The sequence below is a fragment of the Furipterus horrens genome, unplaced genomic scaffold (genome assembly GCF_987537825.1).
Source record: "Furipterus horrens unplaced genomic scaffold, mFurHor1.1.pri manual_scaffold_7, whole genome shotgun sequence".
Classification (NCBI taxonomy): domain Eukaryota; kingdom Metazoa; phylum Chordata; class Mammalia; order Chiroptera; family Furipteridae; genus Furipterus; species Furipterus horrens.
Genome location: NW_028327177.1, coordinates 57,553,529 through 57,575,461, shown reverse-complemented (window position 1 = coordinate 57,575,461; position 21,933 = coordinate 57,553,529). Strand labels below are relative to the sequence as shown.

General features: G+C 38.0%; 1 protein-coding gene and 1 non-coding gene across 8 annotated transcripts in view; one reads left to right on the top strand and one right to left on the bottom strand.

Moving 5' to 3' along the window:
* Window positions 1-21,254, bottom strand: part of TERF1 (telomeric repeat binding factor 1) — a 31,366-nt gene extending 10,112 nt beyond the window's left edge. For 2 of the 7 annotated variants that reach the window (XM_090282877.1, XM_090282880.1), the window contains exons 1-6: window positions 20,897-21,251; window positions 14,138-14,233; window positions 8,029-8,150; window positions 6,754-6,840; window positions 4,944-5,093; window positions 2,108-2,220 (exon numbers count right to left, since the gene is read on the bottom strand). In XM_090282877.1, coding sequence (XP_090139003.1) covers window positions 2,108-2,220; window positions 4,944-5,093; window positions 6,754-6,840; window positions 8,029-8,150; window positions 14,138-14,233; window positions 20,897-21,203 — 875 coding nt within the window. In that variant the 5' untranslated portion in view covers window positions 21,204-21,251. Of the gene's footprint in view, window positions 1-1,173; window positions 1,258-2,107; window positions 2,221-4,943; window positions 5,094-6,753; window positions 6,841-8,028; window positions 8,151-14,137; window positions 14,234-20,896 lie in introns of all 7 variants that reach the window. The other 5 variants (XM_090282881.1, XM_090282875.1, XM_090282876.1 and 2 more) reach the window with 5 other exon arrangements.
* LOC150004500 (small nucleolar RNA SNORA17) lies at window positions 19,852-19,959 on the top strand. The gene has a single exon (XR_016512563.1). It is a non-coding gene; the product is annotated as a small nucleolar RNA SNORA17 (small nucleolar RNA).
* Window positions 21,255-21,933: the final 679 nt, after the last annotated feature.

Below are 21,933 nucleotides of genomic sequence, written 5' to 3'. Positions count from 1 at the left end.
GTCAGAGATAGGTAAACAGATATGTTACTATCCATAGTAAGTCCCTTTATAGAGGTGTGATTGATGCTGTGGGAGAACAGAAGTGACAACTCTGGTCAGAGGCTCAATAAGACTTCTTATAGGTGATTTTTGAGCTAGACCTTGAATGGCAAATATTCTTGGAGAAAATAGAAAGAAGTTAATTCAAAACTGAAACAAGGGTCAAGGCATAAAACTGTCTATAGTATTTCAAGGTAAAGGAGAAATTCTGGTTGCTAGATAGTACTGTATGTGGACAGGGAGGGGTTAATGCTTAGGGACAAGGTTATTTACAGAACAACAACAACAAAAAGGGGCTATGTAAGGCTTTGTAAGCTATGTTAATAAATTCTACCACATCTAGTACGAAAGTGAAAGCCAAAAGAGGTTATCAAACTGTGAAGTGATTTAGACAAGACTTGTTTTCATGGGACGCTAACTCTGGAAGTCATGTCAGGATGGATTTGTGCGGTACAAAGTTATGTAATAATCTAGGATACAAATAATCAGAAAGGATAAGTTAGAGACATTTCTGAGATGGGATTCATATACCTTGGGGAGATAACTGGATGTATGATGTGAAGGAGAGTCAGGGTACAGAAAGCAGATGAGAACAAGAATTCCGCTTTACACACTGATTTACTTCGTGTTTAGGATATGTTTATAATAGTGTATGGTACTATATAAGGAGGGGATATAAGACATGTGTTCATTATTTGTAAGGATAAAGGTAAGTTTTAATTTAATTTTAAAGCGGTATTACATCGGGCAGGAAGACTAGGCCACAAGAATGTATTGTCTTAAAACTACTACACCTTGATTTCCTAAATAAAATGAAATAATTGAACCAGTAAAAATAATATCTGTAATTAGAAAAAATAAGTCAATGAGGTCTAGTACTTTAACAGAGCTTTTGGGGAGATGACAGCGAGGAGCAGATCATGTTTTGATTGCTGGGACGGGAGAGATTATAAGATGACTGAGCTCAGTCCTGAGGTGTGACCAAAACCATGTCCACCCAACTTGGACCCAAATCCCCACCTCTAAATAAGTAGTTAAGATTGAGAACCTGTTCTGGCTGGGTGGCTCAGTTGGTTGGAGCATCATTCCTTACACCAAAAGGTTGCAGGTGCAATCCCCAGTCAGGGCACATACCTAGGCTGTACGTTTAATCCCTGGTTGAGGCATGTGCAGGAGGCAATCAATCGATGCTTCTCTCTTACACTGGTGTTTCTCTCTCTAAAATCATTAATAAAACAAAAACAAAAACATATCCTTAGGTGAGGATTTAAATGAAAAAAAAAGAAGATGGGAACCTTCAGCACTCAAGTCATGGTCCCAAGGAAAAAACAGTAATATTACACCTATTGCCAAATACATCCATCCAGAGACCAGAGGATGGCTATTTGGCCTTGGGTTTAGGGTGGAAGAATAGAAAGAATGAATCATAGGTTCAACAGAAGATCTTTATAATGGTACAGTTTATATTATTGATAGGGTTAGCTTCTAAAGCCAAAGCAAAAAGTAAAATCAATTTTGTAAAAGTCATTCTTGCAAACCCCTAAAGAAATAACTCAGGAGGCTGAACTCTTGTCTCTCAATATGTATGGCTGACACAGTGGTTTCCCTCCAGCACTGGAGCAAATCACTATTTCTTCAGTGGATTGCCAAACGCAGCGGGCTAGCTTACCCTTACATATGTATGAGCAAAGTCTTAAATACTAGAATAACCCTCAGTATAGAGTCACTTCATGTGGGCAAGTGGAATCTGAGAATTAAGGGGCACAGTTGATTCAGATTTCCAATCTCAATACTGTTCCAGAGCACAAGTCTGCTGAGAATGGTAAATGATATCACATTATTTAAACTGTGTATTTTCTCACTTTCTATTTTTGCTTAGTACATATAAAAGAAGTTTGAATAAGCCATGAAATAATTCTACATACTCATATTGCCAAATGTTCATCATCAGCAAGACAATATACTCAATGCTCAATAATTATTTTTATTAATAATGGCTCATTAGTATTACTTTTACATAAAGATACTGCATTCATACGACAAAAAATATATCAGTGGATCTACAAACCTTTTGTCTATATCCAAATTAGCTTGAGTTTCCATGTCAGTATCAGCACCATTAGGCTTATCTTGAGAAGTCGTTGTTCTTGCTCTTTTACTTTCTACTACTTTTGCTGCTGCCTTAGAAAGGGGGTTGGGGAAAGGAATGCATTAAGCCATTTTAAACAGAATTAAATTAAAGCTAATTCTCTGGTAGACATAACCAAATATCTATTCACAAGTCAGTCAAGGGCACTGTGATGTTATTTTCCCCAGTAACTATGACATCAGCAGCAGCTACTTTAACTACATGCTTAAACCTTTCTTGTAAATCTATGTTATACACCCGATGCTCTCAGTAATTTTAAGATAAAATGTTAAAGAAAAATTTTTTTAATTCCAGATATTTTAAAATAAAACTATCCCAAATTAATCAGTGCTCCATTATAACATATTAAGTTTAAAAATTTTGAGGCCAAGACAGAGCCTAAAATGTTATAAAAAATTTGTATAAGTACATTTTATTATGTCATTAAGGTAGTCCCAATTTTTTCGCCTTTGCTCCCCTCTGCCCAGTACTCTTCTTCCCTCCTGCAATCCCAGCCCTCTTAGTTTATGTCCATGAATGTACATAAAAATTCTTTGGCTTCACTCTTTCCTATATTATTCTTAACTTCTCCATATCTACTTTGTACCAACCAATTATGCTTCCTAATCTCTGCACCATTTCCCCATTTCTCCCTCTTCCCCCTCCCAGCTGATAACTGTTCAAATGATCCCCATACCTATGATTCTGCTATTATGGTTTGCTTAGTTGGATTTTGTTTTTTAGATTCAGTTGTTGATAGTTATGAGTTTATTGTCATTTTATTGTTCATAATTTTGATCTTCTTTTTCTTAAGTAAGTCCCTTTGACATTTCATATAATAATGGCTCGGTGATGATGAACTTCTTTAGTTTTACCTTGTCTGGAAGGACTTCATCTGTCCTTCCATTCTAAATGATAACTTTGCTGAATAGAGTAGTCTTGGTTGTAGCTCCTTGCTTTTCATCACATTGGGTACTTCTTGCCAGTCCCTTCTTTCCTGTAAAGTTTCTTTTGAGAAATCAGCTGATAGTATTATAGGCACCCCTTTATAGGTAATCTCTTGCTTTTCTCTTGCTGCTTTTAAGATTCCCTTTATCTTGAACCTTTGGCATTTTAATTAGGATGTGTTTTGGTATAGTCCTCCTCAGGTCTAGCTTGTTTGGGACTCTGTGTGCTTCCTGGAATTGTATGTCTATTTCCTTTGCAAAATTTGGGAAGTTTTCCTTCATTATTTTTTCATTTAAGCTTTCAATTTATTGCTCTTCCTCTTCTCCTTCTGGCACCCCTGTGATTCGGATGTTGGCACGTTTAAAGTTATCCCAGAGGTTCCTAAGCCTCTCTTCATTTTTTTCAATTCTTGTTTCCTCATTCTGTACTGTTTTTTTTCTTCTTTTTGTTTCAAATCATTTTGAACCCTGTTTTTCTTCCCTTCACCATTGGTTTTGTGTGGATTTTCCTTTGTTTCATTTAGCATAGTTTTCACTTCCTTCCTTATATATTTGCTGTATTTAAGCATTCTGTCAAGCCTGTGAGCATCTTTATCACCAGTGTTTTGAACTCTTCACCTGTTAGGTTGGCTATCTCCTCATCTGTTAGGTTGGTTATCTCCTCATTGCTTAGTTCTCCCACTGGAACCTTGATCTGGTCCCTCTTTTGGGCCATACTACTCTGTCTCTTCATCTTGACAGGCTCCTGTGTTTGTTTGCCTGTGCCTTAGGTAGAGCTGTTGCTCCTGTTATGTTGTAAGAAGCAGAGCCATAGGTATTTGTCAGTACAGGGCGACCTGACTCATCACATTGTGGTGCTGCGTGTGGGGGAGGGGTCTGAGGGAACAATGCCGCTTGCTCAGTACTCGTCCCTTTTTCAGGCACTTCTCCCACTTCCATATGGGACTGAAGCCTCTCTAGCTGTTGCCCCAGCCATCGTTCCCAGAGTGGGTGGGTCTGCGGATATTCTAAGACCGTGGGGGCCTTTTAAACAAGCAGACTCTGCTGAGAGACTGGCAGTTTCTTCCTCTGTCCCAACCCCCACTGGTTTGCACAGTCAGAAGAAATAAGGCTTTATTTTCCCTGGCACTGGGACCGTGAGCTGTGTGGTCTGGTCTGGTGCTGGGAATACTCCCTGGGTGTGCCTCCCGATCCTTCAAAATGTGTGACTGTGCTTTCCACCAGCCTGCCACTGTCACAGCTGCTGTTGTCACCATACCTCGTCCTCTCCGCCCAGCTCCACCCCTCCTACCTGTCTGGATGAGTATTTCTTCTTTACATCTTTGTTTGTTGGACTTCCATGCAGCTTGATTATCTGGAACTTCTGGTTGTCTCTAATTTTGAGGTAGTTGTATTCCTTCTTAGTTATGGAGGGAGGCACAGCGTGTCTGTCTAAGCCTCCATCTTGGCCGGAAGGCCATAAAAAACTTTTTTAAAGGCCCTTTGTCTGTCTAATTTTACTTTTTCCAAAAATATGCTAAAACTTTCTGTAAAGTTTAATTAAATTTAAACTAAATAGTTTTGCTTATTTCTCAACTCATTCTAAGTTCCCCCCTCAACTTTTTATTTTGAAGTATTTCCTCAACTCTTATTTTGAAAAGTTGTAAAAATACTACAAAGATCACCAATAAACCTCTTAGGTTCACTGATTGTATCATTTTGCCACATTCTTCTATAAAAATCACTAAACAAAATTCTGATTTGTTTTTTAACGGATTTCTATTTTAAGTATTGTTCTTTATTATAACAATTTCTCCTTAGTCTACCAGTCTTCCTGAATATATGTATACCTTCATTAAAAATGTTGATGATTTTTCATCAAGCACATAATTCACAAAACTCTTAATTTTCTCCATCATGTGGTTGTAGCTGAAGTGTTGAAAAAAGGAATGAAATGTATCTTTCTGTGAGATTATTGTAAGCAATTTCCTTTGTAAAGACTAGAGAAAACAGAAGAAACAACACATAAATCACAAATAAGATACTAGATATCTCATCATATATTAAATTAAAAAGATTACTTTATAAATATAAACTCAAAGACACGAGATTTAAAAAATTCCAATATTCTAAATGGCCCAACAATTTCTTTTGAATTAAAAAAATATCATATTTCACACACAAAAGGACTTAAAAAATAATACAAACTTGAATGTCTATTACCAAATTTAAGAAATAGGATATCATCTGTACAATTACAGCTCTTGCTGTAAGTAGGAACAGAGAACCCTATAAATGTATCAGGCTTTCTGCTGCAATCTGGAGTGTTATACCCTAGGAACAGGAGCAAATTAGAGATAGACTGAGCCTTGCTAAAACTACAACTGACCGTCAACTTGGCTCAGTCCCTCAAGGGATTAGGGTGATCACCCCCAACTCTATATATACCAGTATATGAAAAGATGCTCACCTTTGTTAGTCATCAAGGAGACAGAAATTAAAACCCAGTGTGACACATTATGTATCTGCCATAATGACTAAAGTGAAAACCACAGATAAGCTCTGTGAAGCCAATGGAACTTCCTGTAATACTGGAAGAACTGACATAATATAACTATTTTGGAAAACTATTTGGCAGCATCTACCAAAACTGACTATGTTTATATCCTATAACCCGCTAATTCTATTCCTAAGTATAGCATATGTTCTACAAAAGATACGTATAGAGGAATGTAATAGTCCAAAACTGAAAATGACTCAAATGAGTATATTCCTACAATGAAGCAATGAGAATGATCCAACTATTATTATAAGCAACATAATAGATCAATCCTAGAAATATAAACTTGTTATATGATTCTATTATACAAAGTTCAGAAACAAGTAAAGCTGATCTAGGATGCTGTAAGTCGAGTCAGTGGTTACCCTTGAGAAGGTGGGAGGGACAGTGATGGAAAGATGTGAGTGCTGGTGATCTTGATTTGTGATCTAGGGGCTTATCACACAAATGTGTTCCTTTTGTGAAAACACACCTGCTTATACATTTATGCTACATTTACTCTACTAGAAGTATGCTATTGTTCAATTAAAAGTTCACAGAAAATATATAAAACTATCTTTTCTTTGAATAAGCTTAATTTACTTCAGAAGCACTTTTTAATATTCAACCTTAACATCACACAAACAAAAATAACTAATGATCACATAAGAAACCTATAGAAAAATAAACAAATTACAGTGCCTTCCTCCATACCTGCATTGCCCACGATAGTAATCACTCGCCACACATGGCTACTGAGCCCTTAAAATGTCTGAGCCCTGAATTTAGAAAAAAATGTAAAATACACACCAGATTTTGAAGACAGTACATAAAAGAAGTGCAAAATATTTTATCAATACATTTTTATATTAATTAAATGTTTAAAATTTAAAAAATATTTAAAATATATAGTGGGTTAAATGTTATTAAAATTAAATTTCACTTGTTTCTTTTTTATTTTTCTTATGTGACCACTAGAAAATTTAAAATCACATATGTGACTTGCATTGTATATCTACTGGACAGCACTGGTCTGTTCTATATACCATTCTTTTTCTCTTTCCATTTTCCTCATTCCATATAAACAGTTCTAAAATTCTGATTCTAATTTAAACAATTACCGTATAAGAATGTGAGTCATCAAATATTCTTTCAAAGACTTCTTCTGCTTCCTTAAAATTGCCACTTTCCATACAAACAGCTATAGCCTAAAAGATAGGATGACAAATATATACCTTAGATTGCTTTTTGAAATACTGAATTGTTATTTAACATTTAAATAACTACTTCACTTAAAATATTTTTATATAGTTTATTAATTTTGGTTTTCTGTAGTTTAATAATTTTGATTTGATAAATTACATAAAATACTTTTTCAAAGATAAAATAACTTGTTTGAAAATACATGAAAAAATTTCATATACTAATAAACATGCAGCATTCTATTTTTCTAATTTAGGTCAATTAAAGGCAGGTATTAAGAAATAAATTAGAAGCTACGTTATGTACATTTAGGACCCACTTAAATATTTTGAGCAAAAAGGAAATGAGAGGGGAAATAGATGGCATTTGTGAAGATAGGATATATAAAATCTGCTATCGGGATGCCTGGAAAATCTCTTAATAGAAACCTAGGAAGTCAGATGCTTTTTAATAATCATCTTATAAATTCTCCCTTTGTATACTATATGTGGTAAGAAATGGGACAACGATTACCGTCTAAGTAGCTTTATAACCTCGGGCAAATTAGAAAATCCTCACCCAAGTACATTTTATTGATTTTCTTTTTAGAGAGAGGGGGATGGGGGGAGAGAGAGAGAAAAACATCGATGTGAGAGAGAAACATTGATTGGTTGCCTCTTGTCCCTGCGCTGACGGGGGATCAAACCTGCAGCCTTTGTATGTGCCCTGACTGGGAATCAAACCCATAGCCTTTTCGTGAACAGGATGATGCTCCAACTAATTGAGCCACCTGGTCAGGACTGGCTTATCACTCTTTAATAGGCTGCTCCTAAAATTCTCTCTATATAGTGAAAACTTTACATTCTCTTGATCAAAAAATCTGATTTAAATCAAATATTCTATTTTTTTTCATATTTATAATCTTTAAATAAAAATAGTGCACAAACCACAATTTTCAAAGCTGTTTGGTGATCTTTAAATATATATGGTGCATCTTCTAAAGTGTGGGCAATAAATACTTAGGTGGCAAACACTAAGTCCTACCTCTTAAAGCTCATGTCAAGACTACAAACCAAAGGTCAAATTTCTAAAGAAAATGATTATATTAAGGCTACTGTCCAACTTCTATTAGATTGGTTCTTAATTTCTAATTAGATGTCATATTTTGATTTTCTAGTAAAGTAATACTTAACAACACGAAGTAATATCCATACCTGAATTTTAATTAAATTCTGTATTTCCTCATGAAGTTTGTCATGTTCCTTTTCAATTGAATTCCAAATCATCAGGGCTGATTCCAAGGGTGTAATTCGTTCATCAGTTTCAAACTGTGCATCTTTTAAAACCAGAACAAAAAATAAGTAACTTAAAAAACTAAGTAGAACATTACTTTGTCACTTTTAAAAAATTCATTTCTTTATTTACTGAGTGTATATTACCTTCCAGGCACTACTCTCATATGTACTGTCAGGTAGCCTTGCTCTGAGAAATCACCTGGAGACCACTCTAAGATTAAACAACAGGTTTATTGAGGGAAAAGTGTGGAGGGGGTAGAGGAAAGAGGAAACTCCCTGATCAACTTGAGGGCCCGTAAGACCAAGGGAAGCAGGGAAAGGTGTCTCCTGGTCCATGTCATGAACCTGTAGGACAGCAAGGGAAGAGGGAACAGAGAAGTGAGAAGGGGAAGGGGAAACTCCAGATTACCCACTCGGGTCCGTAGGAATTGCCTGCCCAAGCCTCTGCAGGCGCCACCTCCACACTTTGCCAAACACACACTGCGGTTAGGGTGAGCCTGCCCATCAACACATCCAGTAGGTCATTTACATCTCCCTGCTTTTCCCCAACGAGGCCAGTCTATACATCATGCTAGGTCCATCAGCATTTTTTCTGGGAACAAGCAAAGTCCATTTTCATTTCCTATGGGAGGGGCTAGGTCCAGGTTAATTTGCATATGGTTAATTTGCATACATCAAAAGTCCAAGTGGGCAGTCCAGCTGCCTCCATGTTCTGACATATACCCGTTTCGGGAAGTGAACTTATTTTTCAAGATAATTTCCTTATTAAAATCAACTTTAACAATGGCAAAAGCTAGATGAGTTTCCAGAACATTTAAAGCTATTCTTAACTAAAATATTGATTTTAAGAGCTAAAATAAACTATTCATTACATAAGGTGTCACAATAACAGAATTCTTAAATGGTTCATAAGTCTAACTGCATTATAACAAACCTCTAGAGCACAAAATTAGTTTATTTTGAATTTGATTTTACCATAAACTACTTGAAATCCTTGTTATACATTTTGTGGTCATTTGAAACAGAATCTTTCAAAAAGTTATTTCTCTGCCAACATTCTTCCAATCACCAAGGCTTAGAAATCTAAGGAGTCACTGTTTCACTCCTTCCTCTTTCTCATCACCATATCCAATCTCTTTCAAAACACTGCATAGTGGTTTAAAAAACTTGACTTTGGAGTTTATTCCAGACTCTGTCATTACCTGTTTGGTGTTGTACAAGTTACTTCACCTTTCTAAGCCTCCTTTTTCTCACCTACAAAATGGTGAAAATAAATACTGTCTCTTAGGACTTATGTGGATATTTAATGAGATTGTATTTGTACTACAGCTAAACTTTCTTAAAACAGAATTTTGTTCAGGTTGTTCTGCTTAAAAACTCACAGTGGCTGGCAAACTCTTAGCAAATTACACAAACATCTCAATCTGACATTCAGAACCTTCACTATAACCTAAAATCTACATGTATAATCTATAATTCATTCACTCAATAAATATTGAGTACTCACTATGTGTTGGCACTAGACTAAAAACTGAGAATATTTCAATGAATAAGACAAGGTCCTTATTTTTAGAAGGCTCACAATGCTAACAGCAAAGACAGGTAATAAACAAATTAACAAATAATTTAACTTCAGAGTAATATGGGCTAGTAAGGAAAAAGTGGTACTAGGAATCGAGAATGATGGGGTAGGGGCTCTTTCAGACAAGGTAGTTAGGAAGGGACTCTCTGAGGAAGTGACAACGGAGCCTATCAGCATAATGTGAAGCAGAAGCAGCAAAGATCTATAAGAGAAACATTCCGCAGGGCACAGCAAGTACAAAGGTCCTGAGGAGGAGTTTGGTGTTCAAAAGATAAGGTCAGTCTGCTAACAGTAGTAGTGGGCAAGTGGGATGTGTGTTGTCAGATGACAGAGGAGGGAAGTAATGTCTGTTTCAGAACTTTGAATGTATAATGAATTAAGACCTGCTGGTGGACTGGATTTGGAGCGTGAGAAAAACAAGGAACTCTCTCAGGTTTTAACAGTTTGATAAATGGTGCTGCCATTTACTGACACAGGAACCCCTGGTGAGGAGCAAGGTTTGGGGAGTTGAGGATGGAAATCAAGAGTTCTAGTTTCCAAAAGACAATAAAAAAGCAAAAACAAAACAAAACAAATAATTTAAAAAGGGGAAAAAAAACACTTCTACTTTCCAGGTAAACTATAGTTCATTCTTTAAATAATGTTAATGTTTGTTTTGTACAGAATCCTATTTTCACATTCTGATGAAACCCATCAATCCTTCTAGGTTTAGAGCAAACTCTACTTCCTTCCTGAATTCCTTCCTTACCCTAGATAAGTGACTGAGATATATCTTTTCTCTAAATCTCTGTATCACCATACCTATCTTTGTTATACTTTACAGTGTTTTATACTTATACTTATTTCAACAATCCTATTAGCATTTAAGTGTCTTGAAGGCAGAAAAACTCTTACACCACAATGCATGATATTTATATTTCAAATTTTGAGGGCAGGAGCTACACAGTATATTCTTCTCAATCCCTATAGTTCCTAGTACACTAGTAGTTCTATAGCAACTACGTAAAAATAAACATACTGAAGAGACTTGTAAATGGCACATCCTTTTTTCCTTTGTAAAATTAGAGGGAGCATACAATTTAATGTTATCAGTTTCCATGATTCCTACTTTATTTCCTGTGGTCCTCTCCTATTTGTTTCACCAACATTTCAGATATAAAAATATATTCATTCATATACTAAGTCTCTTTATAGTCCAGGCTCTGTGTCAGGTTCTTAGGATACAAACATGAGGAAGAAGTTGTTTGTGCCCTTGTGGAACTCACATGCTAGCTATGAAGGAAGACATGTAGGCAAACCAATGGGGCAGGTACTTTACTAGAATTATACAGGGTGGGAGAAAAGTATGTTTACAGTTAGAAAACAATAGAATAGCTCTGGCTGGTGTAGCTCAGTGTATTGAGTGCTGGCCTGCGACCCCAAAGGTCACTGGTTTGATTCCCAGTCAGGTTGCACATGCCTGGGGGCCTGTGAGAGGCAACCGATCGATATATCCCTTGCACATCATCAACGTTTCTCTCCCTCTTTCTCCCTCCATTCCCTCTCTATAAACAAAACAAAACAACAAAAAATCAATAGAATAACTAGTAAACAATAATACAAGAACAAACTCTGTGTTTCACATATTTACAACTGTAAACCCACTTTTGCATTATATTATCCCAGTGGTTTTCAACTGTAGCTATTACCTTGGAATCATCTGAGGAACTTTTAAAAAATACTGATGCCTAGGCCTACCCCAGAGATTGATTTAATTAGTATAGGGTACAGGCCATGCCACTCTATTTTCTAAAAACTGTCTAAGAGAGACCAGTGTATTTGAGGCACAGAGTATTAGCTCTAAGAAGGGATACTAAAAGAGAACCCATCATGAAAGAGAAATCATCTGAACTGGGTCATTAAGAACAAACAGAAGATAACCAAGTGGAGAGGACAAAAATGGAAGGGGAGTATTTCAGAAGATGGAGCAACAGAAGATAAGGCAGGTGCGCAGAAGATACTCATACTCCTAGTTTACATTTATTGAGGCCCTACTATGTGTCGGGCACTGTGTTAAGTGCTTAACATGCAATAGCTCCTTTGTCCACACAATTTCTTTAACAGTGTACACAACAACAACAAAAGTACATAATATTATTAACCTTGTTTTATAAAGGAAAAGCCTGAGATCTGCAGAGGTCACAGAGCTAGGAAATGGTAGAAGCAGACAGCAAAACCCTTAAAAAGTACTAATATGTCTCAACAAAGGTGTGTTTTGGGAATAACAAGATGTCTGGTATGACCAAAGTACATGTAAAGCAGTGAAAGAAAAATAAAAAGGAAATTTACCTAATCCTTGTTCATTTCACACCTGCTTTCTTTTTTTTTAATAGTCACCTTCCTAATAAAAGTCTTTCCTGACATTACTAACCCTTCTCACTAATCTGCCTTCCTTCTTATAAGAGATAGAGCAAAAATGTATATACGTTAGATCTTAACTTAAAAAATGTAGTGTGGACCTTTACTTTCAGGCAGGATGTGGGCCACTGCAGCAGGCCGACACCACCACAATAGCTAGAAAAAACTGGATAAATTGCAGAGGCAGGGGGTAACCGTGGAAGCAAAGAGAACTTGATGAACTACAGTTCCAAAGGGAGAGCCCTGAGGTGAGCTGATGATTTGTAGCCATTTTCTTTCCTTAGCTCATCTGCTATTCAGGCTGAGGATCCAGAGTGCTTCAGACAGGGAGATTTTACTAGAGGTAAGAGAAATGAGAAAAGCTCTGGTGGCTTCTTCGGGGCTAGCTTGGTGGACTGGACACTAGAAAAACTGAAAACAGTATCCCCCCACTCCCACACAGGACATTTGCTGAGTTCTAGGACAGTGCAGGAAGCTTGATGGAAAAGTAGGGAAATCTCCCATTGTTGCATGTATCTTAAGATATAAAGTCCCATGAAAAGAGGAGCAAACCAACATTTCCTCTTCAACATCTGTCATAGTTGAAAATCCAATAAATTAAAATGAAGAGTCTCACTTGAGTCCATTACAGTGAAACATATTTATTCTTGATAACCGACCCTGACCTATTATATTTAAGATATATTCAAAACAGGATCCTGGTGAATTTAAGATTAAACCATGGGGTCAGATACAAAACCTAGATTTTCTCCACCCTTTTTGGGGGAGGAAAGATAGGGGAAAAAATAAGATACACCAAATAAATGCTGTATGTGAAGCACAGCTGAGCACTTCAGCGTATTCTGTCACATTTAATTGCAAAACAACTCTGTTAACAACCACGTTAACTTATGGTCTGCGTTGTCAGAAATTCTCCAGTTGTGTCCACATCACCCAGTTTCTTTCTTCAGCAACAGGCCCAGACCCACCTATAATTCTGTCTCTCACATCTACTCTGCCTCTAGTCCTATCCATCTATGAATCCTGGCACCAACTCCAGACCTAACCTCATCCCCAACACAAAGCATACTACATGAACAAGACCTAGATTAGTGAGGGCCTTGAGAGTGGTATTAACACACTGGAATTTTAATACAACATGTTTATAAGTAAGCAGTTTCATGTAAGTACTGCCTACTGTTCGGGACTATTGGGAAGACATTGAACAAACCAATATAAATATATAATTACTTGCATCAAAAGGTCCTTTAAATGTCTATGGTGTAATATCAGCCATTATTGATAAACTGAATCAGGAATGTCTATTACAATCTAAAATAAACTTTGGGGACAAGGAACAGAGATATTATAGTGATAACTTTATGTATATAAGTGCTGAAATCAAGTCCAAATAAGAGGCTTCAAATATCATAGCTGCTAGTAAAAACTAGAGTATGCATAATAAGATGGGTCACCACAAAAGTAGTCAAAGAACATATATGTATAACCCATGGACACAGACAACACTGTGGTAATGGCCAGAGAGAAGGGGGAGTGGAGGCTGGGAGGAAGGGGGCAAAGAGGGGGAAAACTGGGACATCCACAATAGTGTCAACAATTAAAAATAAAGAAAAAAATTTGTTACAAATTTAAATTAAAATCCCCAAGATAGAGTCTGTGAATTGTGGGACCCTAACAGCAGCATCAGAATCACCTGGGAACTTACAGGAAATGTAACTCCAGGGCCCCTCACCAATCCCATTGAACATCCTATTGAATCAGAAACTCATGGAGGGGAAGGGAACTCAGCATTCTGGGTTGCTGTTTTTTTTTTTCCAACAAGTTCTCTAATAATTTGGAAACAGGCTAAAGTTTGAAAACCAATGCTCTAAGAAATGGGGACTATATTCCTTTTTTCTTGCTGTAGATATGCTTGTGTGTAGACGCACATGATATATACATATGGGCAAACACTCAAACAAATGACAGCTCCCACCTGTTTCTCCTCATTGTCTTACCTTTAGACATAGATTGAAATATTTCCAATATAAGATAAAAACACGTATTTACCAAGGGCTTTTCCTGCTGCAATTCTTGTCAAAAATTGACATATGTATACAGTTCTTAATTGACAAGCTGTTAGACTGGATAATCCATGAATAATAGCTGAAAAAGAAAAAAGTGAATTCGATTAAAACATTTAAAAAACAAACAGCCCTGGCTGCTGTGGCTCAGTGGATTGAGCATCAGCCTGCAAACCAAGTGTCGCTGGTTCGATTGCCAGTCAGGGCACATGTCTAGGTTGCACTCCAGATCCCCAGTTGGGGGTGCCTGAGAGGCCACCGCACATTGATGTTTCTCTCTCTCTCTTTCTCCTTTCCCCCCTCTTTAAAAACAGATAAATAAAATAAAATAAAAGTAGCATTTGATCATCTTCAAGATGCAGACCAAGTTTAAAAAACAAATAAATAAAAAGTAAATAATAAAAACAAACAAACAAAAACCTTGTCCTGACTGGTGTGGCTCAGTTGGTTGGGCATTATCCCCAAAAGTGAAAGGGCACTGGTTGGATCCCCGTCAGGGCACATGCCTGGGTTGCAGGCTGGTCCCTCGTTGGGGTGCATGCGAGAGGAAACTGATCAATGTTTCTCTCTTACGCCCTGTCTTTCTTCCTCCCTCCCCCTCTCTCTGGAAATAAATAAAATCTTTAAAACAAAAACAGAAAACCTTGACCTAGCAGTGCCTATGTGGTTTGTTGAGAAAACAGGTTATAAACACATAAAAAATACAAATTTGGAGTTGCATGTTTTTATTTATAGACAATTTTAAAAAAATCAGAACAAAAAGGCATGCTCTCCCTCTGGCATGCCTTTCTTCCCCTGACATCCATGCATCCCCTAAACTCTTAAAGACTCTCCACCAGCCCTGGCCTGCATGGCTCAGCTGGTTGGGAGTCGACCCACAAAGCAAAAGGCTACTAGTCTGATTCCACGTCAGGGCACAAGCTTGGGTTGCGGGCCTGGGCACGTAGAAAAGGCAAGCGATTGATGTTTCTCTCCCTCTCTTTTGCCCTACCTTCCCCTCCCTCTAAAAATATAAATAGAATCTTAAAAACAAACAAACAAAAGAGTCTCCACTAGACTTGTAACCAGGGGAGCAATGGGCAGCTCGTCCTTGGCTAATTCCCTGAACCTGTCTCCAAGGCCCCACTTTTTCTGACTTTTTGGTGAGCCAAAGCAGCCCCGCCAAGGCTCATTTCTTTCCTATAACATTTCTGGAGAGACAAAGCAGCTCCACCTAGGCTCTCTCTTGTTGGCTTCTTCTGTTCTAAGTCCTTCCTTCTTTCACTGTCTCCAGACTTAATAAATGTACTCTCAAAAATAAAAACAAAAAAATCAGAATAAAAAGACAGCAATAAACACTTCTAAAATAAAACTGATATTTCACATCGAGAATAATAAATACTTAAAACTACTCTCACAGGTAACACTCTAAACTAACAAGAAGGGAGGATAGCTCCAAATTATAAAATGTGTCAAGTCATTATCTGGAAGTTTATTTTATACCTTCAAATTACTAATATTATTAGTAATATTATAGGTCAAGGTTTCAGTTAAGTGAGAGTCTGTTCAGTTTACAAAGCTTTATTTCAAAAACACATTTATTTATACTAATCTCCCAAATATTTGAATGCTGACCCAGATGTTATGCTAGACAGTGAGTATATACGATGGTGAGTAAACCATAATCCTGGACCTCAGTGAGTTTATTACCAAATAACAGCGAAAAGACAAATGACTGAACAACTAAAGTAAAAATGTGGAGGAAACCAATAAGATAAGTATGGAATGCTATGGAATGTTATATCAGGGAAGCCTTCTCTAAGGAAATAATGTTTAAAGACCTAATGGTGCCATTATATAATATTTCACCTAGGGCTTACTTGGTACATATAAAAACCAAAAAGCAGTCCAGCAGCCACTAAGCAGATAAGACAAATAAATACATTTCCTCAATTCTAAAATGCCATAATCTTATACTATACCAGTAATTATCTGGGCCAAATATAGCCATAAGATAATTAAATATGATTCAAAGACAGCACAAATTTTAAATAACATTTAAACACAATTCATTCAATATTTACTGAACATCTACTTCTAGCCAATATTAGGGACTGATGACTGAATGATAAGACAGCCAGCTGGTCCCTGCCCCTCACCATGGTTTTAGTCTAAGGTGGCACAAATTAAACCCTACACTCCATCACCCTTCTGAACAAGGAAACTTACTCTGAGTCAACCTGGCTACCTGCTTCTTCCACACCTATACTAAACACTGCTAAGGGAAAAATGCATTAGGGAGGCTCTAATGACTAGCAACAATGACAACTATATTTAAACACTTATTATAACACCAGGCATTACTAAGAACTTTATACCAGTGGTTTTCAATTTGGGGATGATTTTGTCTCTTAGAAAACATTTAGCAATGTCTGGAGCCTTTTTTGACTGTCATGAGTAGAAGGGGGTGCTAATGGCACCTAGTGGTTGAGGTGAGAAGTGCTACTAAATATCCTACAATGCACAGGGCACCCCATCCCACTCCCCTCCACCCTCATGCATACACAAAACAAAGAATTATGAGGAGCAAAATGTTAACAGCGCTGAGGTTGAGAAACCTTGCTTTACATCTATCAGTTCATTTGGTTCTCTCAACAGCCCTATGAGGTAATTACTATTATTATCATCATTTTACAATTTAGGAAATTGAGGTACAAAGAAGGTAAGTACTTGCTTGCTTCAAGTCTTACAGCTATGAAGTAGTAGAACCAGGAATCAAATTCAGACAATTTACTCTGGAGTTCTTTTTTAAAAAAAATTTTTTTTATTTACTTATTTATTTTTAGAGAGAAGAGGGAGGGAGAAAGAGAAGGAGAGAAACATTGATGTGTGAGAGACACCATCGACTGGTTACCTTGTACAGGCCCCCAACCGGGTACCTGGTCCACAACCCAGGCACATGCCACGACTAGGATCAAACCAGAGACCTTTCATTTCTCAGGCTGATGTTCAATCCACTGAGCCACGACACCAGCCAGAGCTGGAGCTCATATTCTTTTTTTCTCAAAGATATTCATTGGAGTTTAATTTATAATTACAGCCAAATGTAAGAAATATTCTAAATAACCAACTATGGAGGAATGGTTACAGTGGTCATAATAAAGGAATGATTACAGTAAAATATTATGCAGCTAAAATGTATATAAAAAGCAGGTTCCCAAGCAGAATATTTTTAAAAATTCATTTATTTTTTAGGACTTGAATGTCATTCTTAAAATATTAACAATTTTTAACTCTTGACTACAGAATTATAGATGTTTTACATTTAAAACATTTTTGTTTTGTAATGTAAATTAATTGTTTATATAATTTAGAAAAATAACATTTTAAAATTCCAGCTAATCACTATCTCACAGTGCTTCCCATGGCAGGAGACAGGTTAGAAGTAACAATCTGGAAAAAGCATCATCTGACACAGAGGTGTGAGAACAATTCTGAGTTGGAATGAAAGAGCTAAGAATTTTCTGGAAAGCATCAAGTCATATATTTTTTACAATACTTAAAAGTGTAGTAAATGAAATTCTATAGAAGAGATAAAGGGAGTCCCTTCAGTCAAAAATGGATCAGAGACAAAATTATGTTCACAATTTGCTTATCTTCCACTGATTGGCAGTGCAACTTGAAAAAGTTCCCTTTCTCTGGGGTTCTGGGTCCTTAACTTGAATAAAATGGATTATTTCTCTGGTCTTGAGCTAGACCCTTGAGAGGGGTTTTTGTTTTTCATGAATTTATTTCTTAGAATGGTTTTAAATTTACAGAATTATTGTAAAAGCAGTAGAGGTCCCATATACCCTCCATGCAGTTTCTATTACTTTTTAAAAAGATTTTTATTTATTTATTGTTAGAGAGGGGAAGGGACAAAGAGAGGGTGAGATGGTTTGCCTTTTGCATGCGACTGAATGGTGCAGTTTCCCCTATTATTAACATCTTATGTTAGGATGGCATATATTAATGAACCAACATTGATACACTGACTAAAGTTCATGCTTTATTCAGATATCCTTAGTTTTCACAACACCCTTTTCCTGCAACATTCCATCCATCTAAGGCATCACATTACATTTAGTCATTAGACTTTCCTTGGTTTTGATGACCTTGCCAGTTTTAAGTATTTTGTATTGAGATACATCTGATTTTTTTTTTTTTTTTTCCCCTCATGATTAGACTGCAGTTATGGGGTTTGGGGAGGAAAACCAGAGGTGAAGTTCCATTTTCATCATATCATATCATGCATACATACTACCAACTATCATTGTTGAGGCTGACCTTGCTCACCCTGGTGAGGTAAGAGTTCGTCAGCTTTCTTTACTATACAGTTACTCTTTCCTCCCCTTTCCATACTGTACTCTTCAGAAGAAAGTCCCTATGTAAAGACCATACTTAAGGGAACGGAGAGTTATGCTCCACATCCTTGAGGACAGAGTAGCTACTTCTTCATGGGAGATTAGTCTATTCTCCCATTTATTTAATTATTCCATCATTTATTTACACCAGTATGGACTCATAAATATTTATTTTATACTTTGGGTGATAATCTAATATTTATTTTCTTGCCTAAGTTGTTTTAGCTTTAGCCATTGGGGAGCTCTTGCACTCAGTATCCCCACTACTGTGGGTGTTTTTGTTTTGTTTTTAGCACTTCCTTACTTTCTGGCACAAAAATGCTCCAGATTCATCTTGCACATTTCCTGTCCCAGTACTAGAATCAGGCCATTTCTCCAAAGAGCTCTGGTTCCCTTCATGGATGAACTGTTTTATGAATTAAGACTTGAGGGGTAGGTATACTTGTTGCTACAAGGGGTACATTGAGTCTATACCTTTTTATCTAATAGAACAAGGAAATTAATGAGTATATACTAACCTACGTCCATATATTTATAAAAATATGCATATGGCCCTGGATGGTGTGGCTCAATGGGTGAAGTATCAGTCTGCGAACCGAAAGGTTGCCCATTGGATTCCCAGTCAGGGCACATGCCTGGGTTGCAGGCCAGGTCCCCTCCTGGGGACGTGCGAGAGACAACTGATCAATGTTTCTCTTGCACATGATGTTTCTCTCCCTCTCTATCTCCCTCCAGTTCCCTCTCTCTAAAAATAAATAAAGTCTTTAAAAAATATGCATATATATTTCCATATGTAGCCATCTATACTTATTTTAAGCTAAGCAGGAGCTCATGCTAATGTTTCCAACTGAAATTCATTACCACATAGATACTTCTAGCCTCCTCCCCAAAGAGAACTTTTTAATAATTCTAATTATGGTGCACTGGCTTCATTCCAGGATTTAACTTTCTGAATTAAATTAATGGTTCTAGTGCTATCTGTGACACAATCAGAAGAAAGATTCTTGAACTGGATCATAAGGTACGGGTCTAGAGCACCCCTTAAAAGGGGTTAAAAGCTATCACTACTTTAGGTTGCTTAACTAGTTTACTTCTCTATGCACTAAGATTATTTGCCTAATTCATGGGATTGACATGAAGACAAACTGTGTTAATATGGTTTTCTTAAGTATTTAATTTTCTATTAGATACTATCTTGGGGCTGCATTCAGCTGCAGTAAGTTGAATGCCAAATCTATAATAAATACCAGAGTATAGGAACTTCATTTCTTTAATATGACCTTTTCTCCTTTCTTTCCCTGTGACTCAAACTGGCTTCATTGCCCTTAGAGGCGTTGCAGATGTGTCCACTGTGTTGCATTTTTGTCATTAGGGGGTATACACTCAGCCTTCTGGCTGGCATCTGGATGACTGACAGTCTGACACTTGGAGGAAAAATAAAACAAAACTGTCTTCACCTAGCACTCTGACTCACCCGCCTTCTCCCTTAATCATTAACCCCTCAGGACAATAAAGCTCTGGCTGGCATCAAATAATCTAAGGAATCCACCAGGTGGCTGACATCAGAACCTGAGGCACTGGTAAGCGACCCCCTATCCTAGCACTGACCAATCACTGGAGATCACGACCCCAATTCCCTGAGTCACCACGATTATTGATGAGCCATCGCATGGAAGCCATTGGGGAGCCAGGTCTTTGAGCATTAGCTCATCTGTCTCCTGGCTTAAACCACTTTCTAAAAACAAACCCTTACTTTCCTTGCTGCAAACTCTTGCTCATGTCTAATTGGGCTTTGATACAAGCAGGCAAACGGACTCCCAAGTCCCGTAACACATCTTGCTGTTATCATTCAAAACGCCAGGGTAGTCTACGAATCTATGTCTTTGTTCATCATTTATGTAAACGTCTAGGCAGATTTCATTGACAGTGACTGTTTTGAAGCTACAGTACTGCGCTAGAAGGCCAAATGAGGTTTAAGTAGCTCACAGGTTAACAGAAAACACCGAGGCCTAGGTCACTTGGAGACCACAGAGACTGCTGACTGCCATTAGAGGAATACCCGAGTCGTAAGAAAAATATTATGCCAACAAAGACAAAAGTACTTGGCCACTGGGCTCGGTGCGCTTTCGTACATTCGAATTCATTTAAATCTGCATCAATTCTAAACGAGGTCTTATTCACATTTTTCTCAGAAAAACTTAGAATCGGAGAAAAACTGAGAACTGATAATAGGCGGGTGCGAAATTCCAACCAACGGTTCAGTCGAGCCCTCTGTTCCTCCGCTCTCCAGCCGATCCCCCAGGAGGTCAACGCCGTTAACAGGCCTCGACCGCCCGCCCACCCGCTGCATTCTCGGCACTCACCCTCGGCGCTGTCGCGGGTCCGGTGGAAATCCTCGGAGCGGCCGTCGCGGAAAGCCCGGCAGAGAGAAAGGCAGAGGAAATCCAGCATCCAGCCGCCAGCTACCTCCTCGACCTCCGCCTCCAGGCCTGCGTCGTTCTCCTTCTCCGGGGCCCCAATCTCGACCTGACACTCGAGCAGTTCTTGGCATTCGAAAGCCTCCTGATTGTCTCTCGCCGTTTCACACAGCCGTTTCTCCGAGAGTCCCGCATCCTCCCCGTCCGCACGCCCCCGAGGACTAGGGGACGCTCGAACACTGCACTCCGCCATATTCAACCACTGGCGCGGGTTTTGCTTCTTCAGGCTCCGGGCGACGATTGGCTCGCGCTGGAGGGCGAGGGTGGTGCCATGGCCGGCTCTTCCGCAAGGAATCCACCAATCTCTCCGCCAGGATGGGCGAGCGGCTCGAGCCTGGCTTTTGATTGGTCTAGACCTGCCCTCGCCTCGGGAAGTTAATTTGTCGTCATTATAGCGCCGGGCTTTGTTGGTGAACGAAGTACTGTAACTCCAGATTGCTAGGGGAGAGCGACTTAAAAAAGAGATGGGTGGTTAGAACTTGACTCCATTATTCAAGCGTAACACTTTGAATCCTAGTATTCACCTAACACAATTACTATGCGATCACGAACCAAAACTGTTACAACTACCTTATATCCGCATTTCTCCAACTTTAATGTGCATCAGAATTACCCCCGTGACTTGTTAAACACAAGTTGTCGGGCTTCACCCCAGTATCAGTTCTATAGGTCTGGATCGTGGTCCCTGAATGGGAAAATCTAACAAGCTCCCAGGTGATGCTGAGGCAGCTTGTCTGGAGACTACATTTTGATAATCAGTACTCTAGAATAGAAATTAACTATACAATGCAGCTTATTCTGAACTTTGAAACTTACGTACAGCTGGGTGTGGTGGTGGTGGTGGGGATCTGCTTCTATTGTGTTTCTCTATGTGGGTGATAGTTACAAGAGTGTATTCACTTTATGGAAATTCACTGAACGTG